This window comes from Denticeps clupeoides, chromosome 1, assembly GCF_900700375.1.
Source record: "Denticeps clupeoides chromosome 1, fDenClu1.1, whole genome shotgun sequence".
NCBI lineage: Eukaryota > Metazoa > Chordata > Actinopteri > Clupeiformes > Denticipitidae > Denticeps > Denticeps clupeoides.
In genome coordinates, this window is record NC_041707.1 from 31,642,062 (window position 1) to 31,660,644 (window position 18,583).

The 18,583-nt window shown below is 44.3% G+C and overlaps 1 protein-coding gene across 11 annotated transcripts in view; it reads right to left on the minus strand.

Moving 5' to 3' along the window:
* Positions 1-17,954, minus strand: part of fgfr3 (fibroblast growth factor receptor 3) — a 33,726-nt gene extending 15,772 nt beyond the window's left edge. For 8 of the 11 annotated variants that reach the window (XM_028999039.1, XM_028999120.1, XM_028998899.1 and 5 more), the window contains exons 1-5: positions 17,672-17,954; positions 15,242-15,480; positions 9,894-10,157; positions 7,204-7,272; positions 4,231-4,397 (exon numbers count right to left, since the gene is read on the minus strand). In XM_028999039.1, coding sequence (XP_028854872.1) covers positions 4,231-4,397; positions 7,204-7,272; positions 9,894-10,157; positions 15,242-15,371 — 630 coding nt within the window. In that variant the 5' untranslated portion in view covers positions 15,372-15,480; positions 17,672-17,954. The remainder of the gene's footprint in view (positions 1-4,230; positions 4,398-7,203; positions 7,273-9,893; positions 10,158-15,241; positions 15,481-17,671) is intronic. The other 3 variants (XM_028999361.1, XM_028999276.1, XM_028999196.1) reach the window with 1 other exon arrangement.
* Between the last annotated feature and the right edge of the window lie 629 nt (positions 17,955-18,583).

An 18,583-nucleotide genomic window follows, 5' to 3' on the forward strand; every position in this document is an offset into this window, starting at 1 on the left:
TTTGAGGTCAACGCGCACACACACACACACACACACACACAGCCTCTTACATGGAACACTAAACATCACCAGACGGGGAAAATGTGCCGACTGCAGAGGGGTATTGGACTACTTTCACAAACTCAAAACCCACTTGGACATTCATACCAGAATTGCCTCAAAACACAACACACACACTCACTCACTCCCTTTCCCCATTCTGAAATATCGTATACTCTCTCTTTATCCATTCCCCCCACAAGGTTGCTCTCTCAGTCTCTCTCGCTGTCCCCTCTCTTTGCACTCTGGAGGTCTGAGTGGAAATAAAACGGCGCCATGTAAATATTATGGGGTGTGTTTTTTTGCAGTTGCATAGTTACAGACAGCGGGCTACACACATGCCCCCAGAAAGCTGGCAAATGGTTTTTGTGCCGAGCCCCCCCCCCCCTCGCTCCCTCCCTCTTTCCTGCAGTCACTCTGGCGCTCTTAAACTCAATGGCTGCTCTTATAGACCTGCTGACAGACGCACTGTATCCTACAAATGGACAAGGGAGACTCTTGTGTGTGTGTGTGTGTGTGTGTGTGTATGTGTGTCTGCATGTTTAGGTCAGAGTGAAAACTGTGTGTGATTTAGATGTACAGGTTTATGTGAACACAAGATGAATGAGTGTGTGTACTTGTGTGTGTTTATGAGGACAAGGCACGTGTGTTAAGCAATATGTATATATAAGTGTGAGTGGCTGTTTGTGTGTGTCTTTTGAATTTAGATTTTAGAGACAACCAAATGAAATTCAAGGATATTTTGGCTGGACCCTACAAAACTATATATTCACATAGGATAAGAATTTAATTAAAAACAAATAAGGAATCAAGCAACTTCCCTGTAGACTTAAGGTGAAGGTTGAAATGTTACAAGATATATAATACAGTACAGTACAGTCATAAAGTGTGTATATGTAAGTGAGTATATTGGTGTGTGTATAACTGTGAGTGTGAGCAGGTCAAGACAGTGTAAGATGTTCACTTGAGCGTCTCAGGGAGAGGAAAAAGCTCAGGAATCCTCAGCTGTTACTGCAGCTCTAAATCATCCAAACTTTATTTAACAGGACCTCACTGACAGACACTTCTGGAAACTGGCCAGAGGGAGAGTAGCTGGGACAAACTGAAGATGAGATTATGGAGACCACACTGCTAAAACACAACATTCCACACAAAGCCCACACCAAACAGAATCACTAAAACCATAATAACCAAAACGTGTACAGAACACAAAGCCCTCAACACGGCCCACGACAACCTGAAATAATCGTATCAATTGTTTCATCTGCAAAAGTAGCCTTCCTACAGAGACAAAAATATCCTGACTGCTGCAGGACAAGCTGCATCTGTGTATATGTGTGCTTGTACAGAGGTGTGAGCATTTATGTACAGCAGAAATATTTAGGGTTGCTGAATGGTTGGTCTATGAGATATTATACTAATAATGAAAGTGAAATGATTGTGAAACAATGCAGCACAGCATAATGTGACACAACAAAATATGTCCTCTGCATGTAACCATCACCCTTAGTGAGCAGTGGGCAGCCATAATAGGCGCCCGGGGAGCAGTGTGTGGGGACGGTGCTTTGCTCAGTGGCACCTTGGCGGTTTGGGATTTGAACCGGCAACCTTCTGACTATGCATCAGTTTCCTAACTTGCTAGGTACCAATAATAATAATAATGATAATAACCCAGACATTTGGCAGACCTCCACCTAGATAACCAGGAATTTTCACACAGATGTTGCCAATTCAATGAAGACGCGAAGTGAAGTGATTGTCATTGTGAAACACTGCAACACAGCACACGTGCACACAATGAAATATGTCCTCAGTGGCATCTTGGCGGATCAGGATTGGAACCAGCAACCATCTGATTATGGGGCCGCTTCCTTAACCGCTAGGCCACCACTGCCCCTGAATGAAATGTGTCCTCTATTAGTAGGCCTCTATTAGTAGGCCTCAGTTGAAAGTGTCACAGAGAGACTGGTCTGGTTGCTGGGAAACTCTTACTGAAAGTCACCCAAAAACAACATTTACAAAATCCACCAAATGATGGATCATACAGTGTACCAAACCCTTAGTCTGAAGTGAAGGTGGTGGTGGTGCTGCTGGTGTATAATGTTGGGTGAAGGTCTAGATGAGTGTTTTACTCATCCAGTGGTTTAAAGTTTAGGGTGGAGCACTGCGGGACAATGGACGATGGGGGATGATCTGGATTGAGGTGGTGGTTAAAAAGGTTAAAGTCTCTCTCTCTCTCTCTCTCAACACACACACACTCAGCTGGATTTATGGCAGTGTCAGTGGAGGGCAGACGGCTCAGGTTTTAATTTGACCCATAGAGACAGGAGCAGATCTGCTGCAGCGGTGGACCTCTCATTAAACCCCTAGTGCGCCTTCATACGCTTCTGCACCTCTTTCTGCATCCATCGCTTTTATCTCTTTTTTACGTCTCCTCGCTCCTCCCTCCTCCTCCTCTTCTTCTCTTGTTTCTTCTTCTTCTTTCTTTGATTTTCCCCTCACTGTGTAAGTCTGGATGCCAGTGACTCTTTAATTGGCTTGAGGATTCACCAAACAGGCATGAATCCATCCTAAAGTCAGCAGAATCACTCTTTAATGATCTGCATGGCATCTGAATGCACACACACACACATACACACATTCCCAGGGTACAATAACAAGGGACATTTGTGACCACTGAGTCACAATTTAGCGTATTTAATGGGACAACCAGAACCCAGCGGAACCTGACTTATATTCTGCATGTAGCCATTCATTCTGATAATATAGCAATCAAAACCAAAAGGCCAGAAGAACATGAACACACACACTCACACACTCACACACATACACACAATAGCAGAAGTCTGTGAGCTGTGACTAACCTGTAGCCCCACAGATTAGCATTGTAACAAAAGGAGCCAGCCACCATATGCGACGGCCAACAAAAGAGCCGACCCCCTGTCTGTCAAACAGAGCCGCCCACCAACCCTGTCCCCCAACTGATGACTCAATAGAGACCTGACCTCCGAACTCCACATTCTGCCAGTCAGGGCTGTGCAAGGAGAGTGTGTGTATGCAAGCAGGGTTGTTGTGAGGAAATTAACGGTTTGCTTTTGGATGTGTGGTGTGATTTTCTGTGTGTGTGTTTCACAGCAATGTGTAACATTGTGTAGCAATGTTAGTAGCACACAGATTGAAGTAGTAAAGGAAAACGAAAATCAAAATTCAAAACATCATATTTCTTAGACACGTGTATGCAGTAGTTAATGTTCTTTCAAACACACACACACACACAAACAAACACACACGTATGACCAGAGCTGGCGGGATTGAGATCTTGGACAGGCATTGTGATGCTGTCAGGCCTCTGGTCAACCGGTGCTGACCTGCACATACGGCTGTGAAGCTCTGTGTTTAACTGTGTGTGGGTTTGAATGTGTGAAGCCTTTTTCAGTCTCCATGGTGACCTCTGTGTCTGGACGTGTCAGAGGCCATGTCAGGGTCAGCTCCCCGGAGGTGTGTGTGTGAGCTGGGAGCAAGTGGCAGAGGTCGAGGGTCAGCCTGAGGTTGATCAAGAGCTCGCTGTCATTGCATTAAATAAGATGTGGTAATCACCATCTGTGTGTGTATGTGTGTGTTAGTGAGATTATTGAATCTACACAGAAACCTCCACTCTCTAGCACTATAAACCACAGGAAGCACTAATCTCAGCTCTGCCCAGTACCAGCAGGCATATCAAAGTGTTCTTCAGAAGAGACGTGAAGCCTCATAGGTCCAGGGATCTGTACGACTTTTTGAAAACCAGTTTTATGGATTCTTTTGTAAATAAGACCAGGAGAAAACTAACACTATGAGAAGCACAGGAGCAGAGTTGGTCATATTTCACTCACATTTCCCGTGTTGCAGAGGGCTCTCTGCATGGCATGTATGTGTGTGAGTGTGGGTGTGTGTAAGAGGAAGAAGAGACACAGTTATAGCTGCTGAGACAGCAGATGCTGTGAGGAGCTCAGTAAACTGTTAATAACTACAGTCTCCAATTACACTCATCCCACCACTGTGTGCTTGTGTGTGTGCTTGTGTGTGTGTGCATCCGTATGTGTGTGAGGAAATCCTTTTAAAAATTTGCAAGTGATTATTAATGCATAAGAGTGTTGTGATGAGCAAAGTCAAAACTGAGTTGAGATCCAATCTGACTGGTTGGGATCTCACCTTGATCCCGCCCATCCTCTGCTCGCCTCTGAACTCCTTCCCATTTTTCAGCCAGTGAATGGAAGGCATGGGGCTGCCTGCAGCAGCACAGCGAAACTTGACAGTGTTCGCGGCTGGAATGGCCAATAGCTTCCTCTCCATCCGATCTGGGCGTGTCCAGTATGGAGCTGGAGAGAGTGAGAGAGAATACATTTTTTTTTATTAAAGATTAAATGACGAGAATTTTGTAATCATAAAGTACACACGTCCAAATCCCTTTACAGTGACACAGAGGGCGCTAACAGAATGTACGTGTTTGTGCGCTTTGATGTCCGATTCTGAGAGCTGAGTGGTGGTTGTTTTTAGTGCACGGTATGGCTGGCATATTTTTAAGGCTGTTTAACATGTTAATGGATTCTAACAGTGAGGGTCTGAAGCTGGTAGCTGGTCTGAAGATCGGTGTGTGCGTGTGTGTGTGTGGAATGGTTGGTGTGTGTTTATGGAAACTGTACTGCTTAGCGGCAGCATTGGGCATGGTGCCTAATTCTGTGTCTGAATAGGGATTTGTTTGGGAATGAAACACACACACACACACACACACACACACACACCTCAATTATACCTGTTTTTGGCTGGACTCAAGAAAGTGGATTGAGCATAATTTTTTTTTCCAATTTCCCCACACACACTCACGCAAACCCAAGTTTTACTTGAACATATATATGAATGAAGTATAAAGACTGTACAGGAAGGGACTGTGCACCAAATCATCTGATGCCATCTAACGCGGTACTTGTGTGAACATGTGTACGCCTTTTTTTTTTTTTATCTGTGTGTGCATATCTGCATCTGTGACTCATAAAAAATTCATTCAAGCTCAAGTGCACCCTTGAACAGATGTTATACACAAAAACAGACAACAGCAGAGAATAAATGGGAAAGGACCATGATCCGTATTTTTTATACAATATTGGCTAAAGGCATTTAGCTTGCAATCCAAAGTCACTGTTAATTATCCCCTGGGGGGGTCTTGCACAGGGATACAAGTGAGCTTGTTGCCCACTATCCTACTACCACACTTACAAATGGCATGCAGGAGACGGGTAATGTAGATTATATTTGAGTCTGAATTATTGTTGTTGTTGCTGCTCTATAACATAACCCTGAAACACACAAGATATGCTTTGCGGGGACCAGACGTAACACCTCGATAACAGGCACAGAAGGCAAATAATTGATCATATGTAATCCTTAAATTAACCCACAGTGGTTTCCTCACTAAAACACACACATCAATTATCTCAAAAAAAATATGAATGCAGAAATCACGCGTGCACAAACACACACACAGACTATCAAAGATGTACACACCCCCAGAGAAGAGACAGCTGAAAGCTGATGCCACTTTCCCTTTTAAGGCAGTGGGTCTTTGAGTGTGTGTGTGTGAGTGTGTGTAATACTAAGACAGTGCAGTGAATGCCACAAGAAGACCAAACCATCCCAAATTCCACTGCACCCTGTGAATTCTAGAACCCCGAGATCAGCTGCAGATCCTTGAAAAGCTGCATGCAAGGTAGGTACATAGCACACACCCAACGACCCCACACACACACACACTAACACAAACATGCTGCTGCTGGGCACTGGTGTTGTGACCCAGTCATTTAAGTAATGCTATCTACCCTGCAATAACTGTGTGAGTGTGTGTGTGTGTGTGTGTGATGGTTAAATGGTAACCTGGCATTTCTTCATGCAAAACATGCAGGAGACCTAGAATCATTCATACACACACACACACACACACACACACACAAGGTTGCATGCATTCCACACATTCAATATGTAATGTTGTTTGTACACACATGCATATCAGTTTTATGGCAATTATCTATTTATGCAATCACACACACATACACTTGAGGGATGCGATGCTTATGCAGAGCATCAGGATGTGGTGATTTGGGGGGCAATTTGGCTTCCTTGATTCCGGGAGCACACTGGGTGATTTCATTAGATCTCTCTCTTTCTTTCTCTCTCTCTCACACACACACACACACACACACACACACACACACACACACAGTCTCTCTCTCCCCGCTTTGAAGACTGACTTGCAGCTCCACTGGGACCATGTTTAAACAGGGAACGTTCATAACACACACACACACACACTCACACACACAGCAGCTCTTTTAACATGAAGGCCAAAGTAAACACAGTAAGCTGAGCACCATAGCACAGATCAGCGACTGTTAGCATTCCACATAATCTAATGATGCGCGCACACACACACACACACAGAAAGGAGTTTGATCTCTGGGATCATTAATCTGGTTAGCAACATCCCTGTTCTGCCTTTAAATCTTTTTGTTTAAGCCCCTCCCCCTATATCTCCCTCACATGGTTAATTAGAGCAGGATTAGGGGTCATTAAGACCTAAAGGGTGAGGTTTTTTGGTTAATCCTCTCTTCTCCAGCCTGGCTAACAGGGGCTTACAGCTCCAGATTACAGCTCTCTAACTGTCTTACTTTCCCTTCTCCCCCTTCTCCTTCACAAGCCCCTCTGGCATGAAGACAACGGTTGGCCTTTAATGTAAATACAGCATCAGAGCACTAAGTAAAGGGCCCTCTGATTGGCTGGGGCTCCACTAAAGCGCCCAATGGCAGACTAAACACACCTTAAGGGCCATTGGCTGGATCAGCGTACCCAACCCTTTGCATCATGGGACAAGTAGAGGCCAAGCACAAGGATCCAGACTGATGGAATAAATAAACAGGCAGCTGAACGTGTGACGCCATCATCATGTCGCTCTCTTTGTCAGCCTCTCCTGTTTATTCAAGAACTGAGAGGAGACAAAATCTTAAAAAAAAAAAAAAAAGCACCCTACTCTCCACCCCATGATGAAATAAAGTGCAACCGTTTCTGACCACTCAAGAGGCTTCGCCCCAAAAATCGGACACCTTCAGACATGCTGAGATGAATGAGAGAACGCACCATTTCCATTACCTGTTGCATCATCAGTGTCTTCATCATAGTCTTCATCATCGCCTGATGACAGCGAATCTGAAAGAGACATTGAAAGAAAGATCATATCAGGGTTCTTGAACAATGAATTCTTTCAGCTTTATTGAGCGGTTGAAACAGATAAGAATTCATAATCATTTACTGAGCACACACACCATTCCCCTGTACACTTGTTGCTGTCTGTCACATCATCGCCGGGGGATGTTTTAAGGGTAAAAAACTACTATTACGGTTTTTCACTTTGACCTCTGGGCCCCTCTGCGCACTCTGCAGCTAATGTAAAACAGATGCTAATGCTAAGTGCTAAATGCCGCCATGACAAATCACGCTTTATACTTGTGTGAATGCTTTAGAGAAAGGCAGCTTTGCTAAACGGTTTTATTTTGTAATAAATGCCGAACAGTAAGAACATTACAGATACCCTGAAGCGTTTAGGGTCGGCCGTGGCGAACAAAGCCCTGTTATTCTGAGCAGGAAACTCTCGACTCATCACACTCTCCCTTCTGATATATTTAAACTGCAGCACAACGTGTGTACGTGCAAGCGTGTTTGAGCGTAAGCTGAACGTTGGTTTGAAGTGGGTCGAACAGGATATTGCTGTCTCGCGGATGTTTTAGAGCCATGTGGTAATTGGGCCGCTATCAGCTGGGTATTTCCAACTGGGAGCCGGACTGGGCCCACTTTTCACCTGGCCTAATGCCAAACACATGTGTGAGAACGAAAGAAAAAAAAAAAGGCTTTAGTCCGCCTCCATGTGTTTCCAATGATTGAGCGACTCCAGCTAATTGGTTTCTAATTAGTTGTCAATGAGAAACTCAGCTGGCGAACACCCGTTTGCACCCCCCCCCTCCACTTTGACCTGTATACCACCTCCATTTCACCTATTTACTCCGCCCGTTTTCACCTCCTTCTTATTTGATGTTTCTCCTTGCTTTGCTCATGCCCACGACTGGTGCCAAATTACTAGGGAGCCTGACCACGCCCTACTGGATGGGTGCGGGTGCTGCCGCCCCATGAACTGACCATGGTGTTTACCTGAACTTTTTTTTGTCCTCACTGAAAATGTCTTGACTTTGTATAGATTTTTTTTTTTTGCATTAACATGACATAGCTGTTTTTGGTTCTAACCTAATATAGGGATGCAAAATTCATGCTAGAAAGAGATAATCCCTACATAAAGATGGAAGCGGTGAGTGAAGGGCTTTAAGGACAGAGTCAGATTATACTTTTTTACAGAGACATGGCTGCAGCTCAAATACGAGCGTTACCGTGATGTGCATACGTATAGACGTCTAGAGAGCGGAAATAACATGAAATTATCTAAACGCACACAGAGCCATGCAGCTATGGGTCACAGCATGGCAACATCATTTGAATCAGCCCTCAAGCATTATAAATTTTATAAAAGAACATATTGGTAAAAAGCTAATTTTGCAAATAAAGACACTGGTGCCCTCTGCATCCCACTCACACAGGCAAACATGACTGCCTCACTAAGATAAAAGTTAAGTGAAGGGAGAGGGTTTTTATTTATTTGTACATTTAAACTGCATATAAACACACACACACACACAAATCTTTGCATGGCAGGGAGTGCATATGTGTGGATGAAGAGCGATTAGTGTGTAGGAGGCTGCTTTTTTTATTTTACAGGATGTGTGTTGGAGGTCTCAGGTCCAATCTGAGCGTAACTTGGCAGCACGCACACAGGCACACACACACACACACACACACACAAATGAGAAACAGACGTGAGTACTCCAGACAGGCAGTCTCTGCTTGTGTTTTGACTTCTCTGAAGACTGTGTGTGAGTGTGTGTGTGTGTGTGTGTGTGTGTGCTTGACTTTGAGGCGTCTGAAGAGGCTTTTTGCAAACACATTTAGCCTCACACATTTTTCACTAACTGACTTCACAGCGGCACACTCTCCCGCAAACTCACAACATGTGTGCGTCTGTTTGTCTCAGTCTCTCTGTCTGGACGTGAGTGTGTGCACATTTGACAGAATCTCTTCTTACTTTAGGTTCAGTGTTTGATTGAAATGATTATGATTGGCTGATATCCCAGGTATAGTCTCTCATACATCCACAAACAACTACCTTACATGTCAGTGCTTGAGTTAAAACCTTTACACACACTCACACATGTGCAAAAATTCCCAGCAATACCCCCTCTAGCAAGAGACACAGAAGGGCAGGCCGACTTTTGTCAGTATGGGGAACCGGTTTGATATATTTTCTGGTAAATGGAAAACATTTGTGGACATCCTTATTAAAAATATGCTCATTTTACATGATTACAGTGGTGTAAATCAACATAATTTCTTTCTGTTTTTTAGGTGTAAACACGTAACATGCACTGTTACTGTAGGCTGTTTACACAGTAGACCTCAATCACTAGAAAAACAGTGAAAAGTGAATTTGGGTAGAGGAATGGTGACATGAAATCTGAAATATAATATATTTATAATATACAATATATATATATTATGAGTTTGAAATGGTAGAATGGTAGGAAGGGTTGGTGAACACATATCCATTACATATTATGAATCAAAACATCCATTTAAAAGCCTGAATCTTACAGAAAAGAAGGTCGGGTTTGAACTGGGTTTTGCTGTTTTGGGCTCTGCACTCTTGACTGTGGGTGTAGGGCCCCTACCTGTTACTCGGATGGTGTAGTTGCTAAGCAGCAGGTTGCTGTGGGCGTGTCTACAGGAGTAAACCCCAGCATCGTCGTAAGAGACGTTGATGATGCGAAGGACCCTCTGTCCGAGGCGGGTGCGGTTGCTGGGGAAGATGGGACGTCCGTCCTTGTGCCAAACGATGGGGTGGGTGTAGTCCTCTGGACTGCAGGACAGGTCCTGAGTGTCCCCAAGGGCCACAACCAAGTCCTCCAGATACGATATTTCACTGGACACTGAGTCTGCACACAAACACACAGAAATAAACCAACATGAGATGACTGACAGAACACAGTTCCAATACTGCTACTCAGTGCAACATTTTATTGTTATGACGAAACAGTCTTAGAATGTAATTAGTTGAATATGTATTATTAAAAATGAGCTACTCCTGTATAACAAGAGCCACAGTAACCTCAGTTAGTGCTTTTTTAAAATTAAATCTTTATCTATCTTTATAATAAGCATACACACACAAATACAGTATCATGGAGAATTTTGAATAAATTAATTCATTAGATACACACTGTGCTGCCTACTGCATCAACCGGTGTGTGTGTGTGTGTGTGTGTGTGTGTGTACATCCATTTCTTTCTCCGTCTCAGACTAGACATTACTGGTGCAGAATACTGAATTGAAGGCATGAATTATAGATGATCAATTCCTAAAGAACATGGCAGAATTGTGGTCAAAGACACCGTTGCAGACGCACTGATTCATGTTCCATGTTTCATGTTTCTTTCTCTCTCACTTTCTCTCTCTCTCTCTTTCTCTCTCTCTGTCTCACACACACAAACCCAGACACTCTCTTTGTACTATAATTCCCAAAATTTGGGAGGAGGTGATAGATACTTCATCAGAATCTATCGGCCCAGCACTTTCTGTGCTGCTCTGCAGTATTCAGCACTATGAATCTTTATACGTCTCTCTGTCCGTCTTACGCATGAATGAGGAGTGCAGTGATCTTAAAAGGTGCTCAGTGTGTGTGTGTGTGTGTGTGTGCGGTTGTGGATAACGGAGTGGGTTTCAGAATGTCTCCCACGTGTGGTCTGTCTTATTTTATTAGGTTGATGTAATAACCTCTGGAGCCCAATATCTTAAAAAGGATCCTGGATGCTAAAGAAGCACGCAGTCTCACACATGCATACATGCACACACAGTAGCTAAACCACAACGCTCCCTCACTGCTATTAAAATATGAAATAAAGCATGTTTAAGGTCGTCCTTGTTTAAGTTATTAAATTATTATTATTACACATTTTATTCACGGTTATGTTCTAACACACACACATTACAAAAGCCCTCTACACATCTGTTTATTTCAATGTCTGTGCAAGAGAATGAAAGTGAATGTTTGAATAGAGTGTGTGTGCACAATGTAGTGACTTATTTGAGTATTAATTAATTCTGTCTGACATAATCGCTCCTCTCACCTCGTTCCGACATTCCCTGGAGTACAGAACACCTGCACGGAGAATTCTTTTCCTTTTCATTCCACAGCTGCCACTGACCAGTTTACACTTCACTCTGCATCAGTCACACAAGACACACGCCATCTGATAGGTGTGAAGTGTCCCTTAGCCTCAATCTATAGACCACACTTTGCCAAAAATCCTATCTGATCTTCTCAAGAAACAAGCCAATCATGTTCCTTGAAGTTGCTGAGAGGGTTGACCCCGCCCCTCGCTAAACAGCCATTTCAAGTCCCAGTGCAGCCAACTGGTTTGCTACATTAAAGTGCTTAGTCCTGATCAGGGTCCATCCAAAGACACTGAGCCCAGGGCAGAATCTGGGGGAACAACGCACACCCAGGTCCGAGCCGGGATTCTAACTCATAACCTTGGAGGCATGAGGCTACGTTGTTACCCGCCACAGTATCTTTAATAATAAATAGAATTCTAAATTGTTGGTGGTGATGCAAAATATTTATCTATACAAAAAACGTCCTTCTCCAAACATTCAGTCGTGTGTGTGTGTGTGTGTGTGTGTGTGTGTGATGACAAAGTAAGCAAATCACTCGGAAACTATTTGCTGCTCAGACACCTTTACATACCGCTGTGTACAACAGAATACACAAGCACATGCATGTACACAAGCACACACTGATTCACTCCTCCCCCCCCACACACATTTATATAACTTTGTTAATACCAGGGTAATAACTTTGTTAGTACCAGGGTAATAAGGGTGAAAATAGGAAAAACAAGAAAAAAAATGTAGCGTTCGTTAATATTTTTTGTTCCTAGTGTGGATGAGAAAAGTGTCCTTACTAATGTAAGAAGACACACACACGGATGCACAGACACACACTGACACACACTAACACAAAAGCTATTTCACTCTTCATACTAGTCTTGATTTACGAACAGGCAAATAATGAGCCCTTGTTCCACAAACTGGTTTAGGGCTGGTGCAACATGAAAACAGGTTAAAACAAGCCTATATGTGAATGTGTGTGTGTGTGTGTGTGAGACACAGAGAGAGAGAGAGTGTCAGAAAAAGACACTGAAAGAAAGCTGAACATTGAATACATAGTTAAAGACAATGAGTGTTTGATAGAGTGAGTGTTATTAAAGATTAAAAAGCCAATGTTTTCATACAGCTCTCAGTAACAGGTACTTAATAGATACTCAGTCACACACACACACACACACACACACATGTTTATGTTTTCTAGGTTTAAGTGGATCTTTTGTGACTGATGAGTTCCAGCTGGACCTGGGAGACATTTCTCCTTATCGGCCACTGTTTGGCTAGTGTAACACACACACACACACACACACACACACACACACTGTTTGAAACATCTGTGTGATGAGGTAGCTAATTGTGTTTTTATTGCAGCAATTAGCCTGCTGATGCATCTGCACTGAAGCTCCAAACTTTTATACTTTCATCAGGAAAGAAAACTACTCAGCAATCTGAGGTCCATGTGCCTGTGTGTTTGTGGGTGTGTGTGTATCTGTGTGTGTATTTGTGTTTTGTGAGTAAATCAATGTGCAGTGGAAACTGAAACAACAGCGGGAACAAAAGAAATAGACACACTTTAAAATGTGATTGATGCGTCTGTGAGTGTGTGTGTGTGTGTGTGTGTTTGTGTGTCCCCTGTCTCCTCCAAAAAGTTAGCCTAGACTGCACAACACACACAATGCACTTGAACTTGTCTTAATTGTCATTCCAAAGAGAGACTGGCCTAGTTTCAACACCAAAACAACGGCAGCACATAAACACACACTGAAACACACACACCTCCCAGACAAGCCAGAATCCCATAATATATGACATCACTCACATCTCAGGCCTCTTCCTTTACTATTAAAACAGAAAGGAGAGAGGGGGGGAGCGAGAAGGAGGGTACGTTCTAATCTCTCATGAGGTTCCCTTCCTCTCTCACTTGATAACCAGGAGCAACTGGGACAGGGTTCCTATTCAAGCCAACAACTGGTAACAGCTGTTCCAGAACACACACACACACACACACACACACACACACAGCAGATGCTGCTCATTTCAGCTCAGATTCAGTCAGGCCTCAGCGGCACAGTGGACCTACTCAATAATTGTCCGTACACTGCTTTAATACACAAAAACAACATCCACACAACCAGCCCTTCAGCAGAATCACACCAAAGAAGCTCATTTTACAGAATGTGTCTAACTAACAAACACTAACACACTTCAATGGGTGTCACAAAAAGTGGCTGTTCAGCCACTTATCATGCTCAAAATAAAGGCAAACGCCATCTAGTGGTGCTTCCTTATCCTGAACACTGTTTATCTTTTTTTGTCATATCTCAAATTCTTTTGAGTGTTTTCTTGTCCAAACATTTTATAGCATTTTTTCTCTTTTTAATCAGATTAATCACATTTTCGACACTTTTTGTTATTCTAAATAATAGATTGTGATCCCTAATCACAGAGCAGAACGCTATGCACACACTGATTGGCTGCGTTTCTGTGAACAGGCAAACTGAAATGCTGGTTTAACATCTAAAAGCCATGCTGAGGAGACAACATGAGTTGTCAGCACAAGGGTCTGTCTGTCTGTCTGTCTGAACCTCGGGGGTCACACGTCTCACTGCTCCTCTGCGTATGAGCACTAGGACAAGTGTGTACATAAGAGCTGAGTGCCGAAGCGAATGTTTGGCAAAGCCAGTGGTGATTTGGTGGGTGGCAAAGATAATATTTTGGTGTGTGTGAGTCTGTGTGTTTAGCTCTAACAGCACAAAACATTGCCATTTATTCACTTTTGCCAATAGACACATGAGCTGGGGAAAGATCAGTTACACACACACACACACACACACACACACACACACACACACACACACAATGTCTATTTCAATAGACGCTGAAAATACAGTACATAGAGTAATACAGAATACAGTACTGCTGGACACACACATTTTAATATTTTTGTGAGGACCTCACCTAATAACTATGTAACATATGTATTATAAACGGGTAACTACCTTTATGGAGCACATTTCTAGACCTAAAACTTCTATCAAATAAGCTGTATCACTGTTATTCTAGCAAGATCTTATTTCCTTTACATGATTCACATTGCAAACTGGGTTCTTTGTTTGGCTCTGAATTATCTGGAGCCATCGCTGCAATTTCCTCCAGGGGAGCCCTTAATTAAAACTCAACTATGTTAAACAGCCTGGCAGACCAGAGAAATGTGTGTGTTTATGTGTGTATAGAAAAAGTAAGCTTGTAATACTGTATAATAAGCAATGATCAAAAAACTGAATATTGAGTGTGTGTGTGTATGTGTGTGTTATGAACATCTGGAGAGTGTATCTGTAATAGGGATCATCTTTGACTTCATCAATAAAACAAAAACCTGACTGACAGCATGCTCTCAATCTGCATTAATGAGGTGAACACAACCCCCCCAACATACACACACACACACACACACATTCCAGTGTTTGTTGTATCTTTGTATTGTGACATTTTTTGCATTGTAGAGAGATGTGCATTATCTGTGTGTATGTGTGTGATCCTGGTAATTTTGAGAAATCTGACCGATCTGTCCCAATCTGTCCACACACACTTACTGTAAAGTAGTATTTAAAAGAGTAAGGATATCATGTTACACCTGAAGAAGATGCCCTCTCTCTCTCTCTCTCTCTCTCTCTCACCTGTTACCCGACAGATCAGATCTGGACTCGATCCAGTGCCGCACTAAGAATAAACAGACCCACCAAAACTGGACTCGGGCCAGCAAAGACTCAAGCTTCTTTCTCTTTTCTAACCACTGGAACACACACACACACACACACACAAAATCTCTCTCTTACACACAGTCACATCTTACCTATTGGTGCAGATGTGGGCATTCGAGGGGCCGCATCAGATGAAAGGATGACAGAAAAGATGAGTGCGACCCAGAGGGAAATCATCCCTGATAGGGGGGGGTAACCACGGTAACCAGAATCAGACATCATCCCCCGCTGACCAGCTCATGATGACGACACAAACCAACTGCTGTGTTTGCACAGTGGGAAAAATCCAGGACAAACACACACACTCTCTTGGACTCCCTGTGTGCGGCACCTGAAACACAGTAACACACAGGCAAACACACACACACACACACACAGAAAGTTAATAATGGTAAAATCACACTTCACTTGGTCAAAAATCACACCCTGGACCAAATATATCAGTGGGAGTACATAACACACACACACACCTGAAAAAAGGGGTGTTACTCTTAAAACAAGCTGTTTTCTTAGATTAGTCTTACTTGAAACTTACTCTTAAAATGAATTTTTTTTAAGATATTAAGCAAACACACACTGCCACACACACACACACACACGACATGCCATTGTTCATCCGAAATGTTTTTTCTTCCTCATTCTCCCACTCACTCTATTTCTCTCTTCTGAAGTGTGTTTTACAACAGTTTTGTAAGCGTGGTGTATACACACACAAACTCAGACGCAATATCACTACTGATCCTGACTGTGTTTGTTTGGTTTTACACATGAAGGACAAACCTAATGGCACAAATTCACTTGTGTGTGTGTGTGTGTGTGAGAGAGAGAGAGAGAGAGAGAGAGAGAGAGCGAACCACACATGGTAAAATCTGTTGGTGGTAATTAAAGTGTAATTAAAGTGATGCTTGTTCCGTCGTGTTGCTAAATCATTTTTGCTGGGTTCACACTGATCACAGATCAGTAGTCACATGCAGGTCACATCTCTGGGAAATGCAGAAAAAAGAAAAAAAACCCGTCAGCAGTCATTAACGATGACAGCGGAGCCAATCGGGCCCCCCGGCCGCCCGGTCACTTTAAAGGATTAGTGTGTGTGTGTGTGAGAGAGAGAGAGAGAGAGAGAGAGAGAGAAGGGGGAAAGGGGCGGGGCCTCTTTAGAAGGTGTCTTCTAAAGTAGGGAGGTAATCCTTCTCGGACAGCTCAATCTACCCCCTGCAGAGTAGCCTACATCTCTCTTACTCCTTCATTCTCTCTCTCGCCGAGTGTGTGCGTGTGTGTTGCCATATCCACTTTTGCCCTACATTCCAACTCATCTGTGGCTGTTCCTTTGAGCTGTTCCGATGGCTGCATATTGATCTGACGAATCACGCGGCCCTTTGCTCCCCCTTTACTCCTTCAGTAGCTGACGATCGGCCGTTTTCTCTTTTATGAGGTTTAGGGTTTTAATTGACCCTATTTGAGAGATTCTAACAACTTTTCAGCAATATCTTCCCCTCAAAATGTACTTCTTTCATCCTTACAGTGCAGAAGCGGGTGGAGGCCCGGCTCACTCTTTGTTTTAACACTTGACACATTGTCAGCTGAAAAAAAAAAATAATTCTAAGGTCCCCCAGAGGCCCTTCAGACCCAAGATCTCCCCGACTCGCATCAACGGCGCTAAACCAGTCTGTTAGTGGGCAACTTCACCCCAACCAGGCGGCTGAACACGACCAGCCCCGTTAACACCTTCCCAAGCAGCCCGCCACCTCGGGGCTGGAAATTGCTTTCAGGTGGGTTTGGGGGCCACGGGGCCGGCGAGCAGGAGGAACAGGCCGGCTTTTCATTTCTACCCCAAACGGCCTTCAAAGCCGCCTAAAAATAACAGAGCGGCCCGCCACTGAAGCGGGTTTTTTTGGGGGGGGGGCACAGTGTGAGTTTTGGGTAATTTTTTCGGTCGCCGAATGCGTCATTGCCGGTTTGACAAGGGGCTGCAGTGTTTGAAATGTCTGGGCTGGGGAGACTCCCTGACTGGGCAGCCCACCGCACTCCCCCACAACGCAGCCTTATGACAGTAAAAGATTCTTCTATTATCCTTTTCAGGCATTTCATGCATAATTGAAATGTTATTTCAGACATATATTTATCCTCAGCCTTTATGAGCCATTTATTAAGGGCGTAAAACGGGCGCATTAGAGGTCATTACGGGGCGTAAAGGGATTTCCTGAAGTGACCTCTAAATCTGGAGAGTGCGGAGGAGAGTGGGAACCCCACCCTGCAGCCCGAGCCCCTCCACGGCCGCGGCTCCGGATCGTGACTGACCGGGCTCCGGTTCGCCCGCTCAGGCTCGGTTCACGCCGTGCGTCACGGCGAGTTTTGCGCGGAGCGGCCGAACTAGCGGCACGCGTGACAGGTAGAAGCGCGTCGCCGGCGACAGGCGACACGCGGCTCCCGCCGCGGCGCGCACCTGTCCGCGGGCGCGAGCGCACAAAGCGGGCGCGCGCTGCCGGCGCGTCAAATCAAAGAATAATAATGTCTACCAAACTTACCTGTAGTTTATTCAGTCGCTACTCCGAGCTCTCAGGTGAGCGTAAGTACTAATGTAACTCCGTTAAGGTCCGTCCCACGCACGTTGTCCGTGAAACTCCCACAGCCCCGCCGCCAGCCCCCTCCAGCAACCCGGGCGAGCGAGCCGTTTCACCGCCGCGCATCCGCGTGGGGAGGGCGGCTTCGGCGCCGTTCGGAAGACGGAGTGAAGCGGTCCCGCTGCGCGCCCGGCTCGGGTTTCAGCTCCGGGTCCCCGCTGCGAGCGCGTTCGCCTGCCGCCTGCCGCCCGCGTCAGAGCCCGGGACATTAAGAGCTGAGATTCTGGCGGAGTCGGGGGCGGAGCCGCGAGGCCCCGCCCACCGCGAGGCCGGAACGCCCCTTCGACTTCTGACGCGCCCGGGCGCCGCCGGTGATGTCAGCTCATCACGACCAGGACGGGCAATTAAGAAGTTTTCAATCTTTTTTTTTTATATGCAAACATTTAAAATTGTAAAGTACAATTCCTCACAAAGAAATGGGGTTTGGTGAATAAAACGCAAAAAACAGCTTTTAAACCACAAGTGTGTTGCATCCCAACATCCAGTGTTGGGATGGAACAGAAAACATGTAACAGTGACAGATAGCGGATATGTAAATATAATTCTGTATGTGGACCAAAACTAACGTTCACACGGATATTTTATTTATGACGATGCTGATATGCCAGTTGTTAAATGTAAAGTTTTGGTGTCTGAAATGTCAATTCCCTTGTTGTGTTGACAGTGACCTCCGAAAGGCCCACGTGCCTGAACGTGTATGATCAGATGCAGAAATAACAACAACAACAACATTTATTTTTATAGCCCAAAATCACATACAGAATTTTTCTGTGGGATTCAGACGTACAGTATGTCTCAATGGGAAATTATATTCAT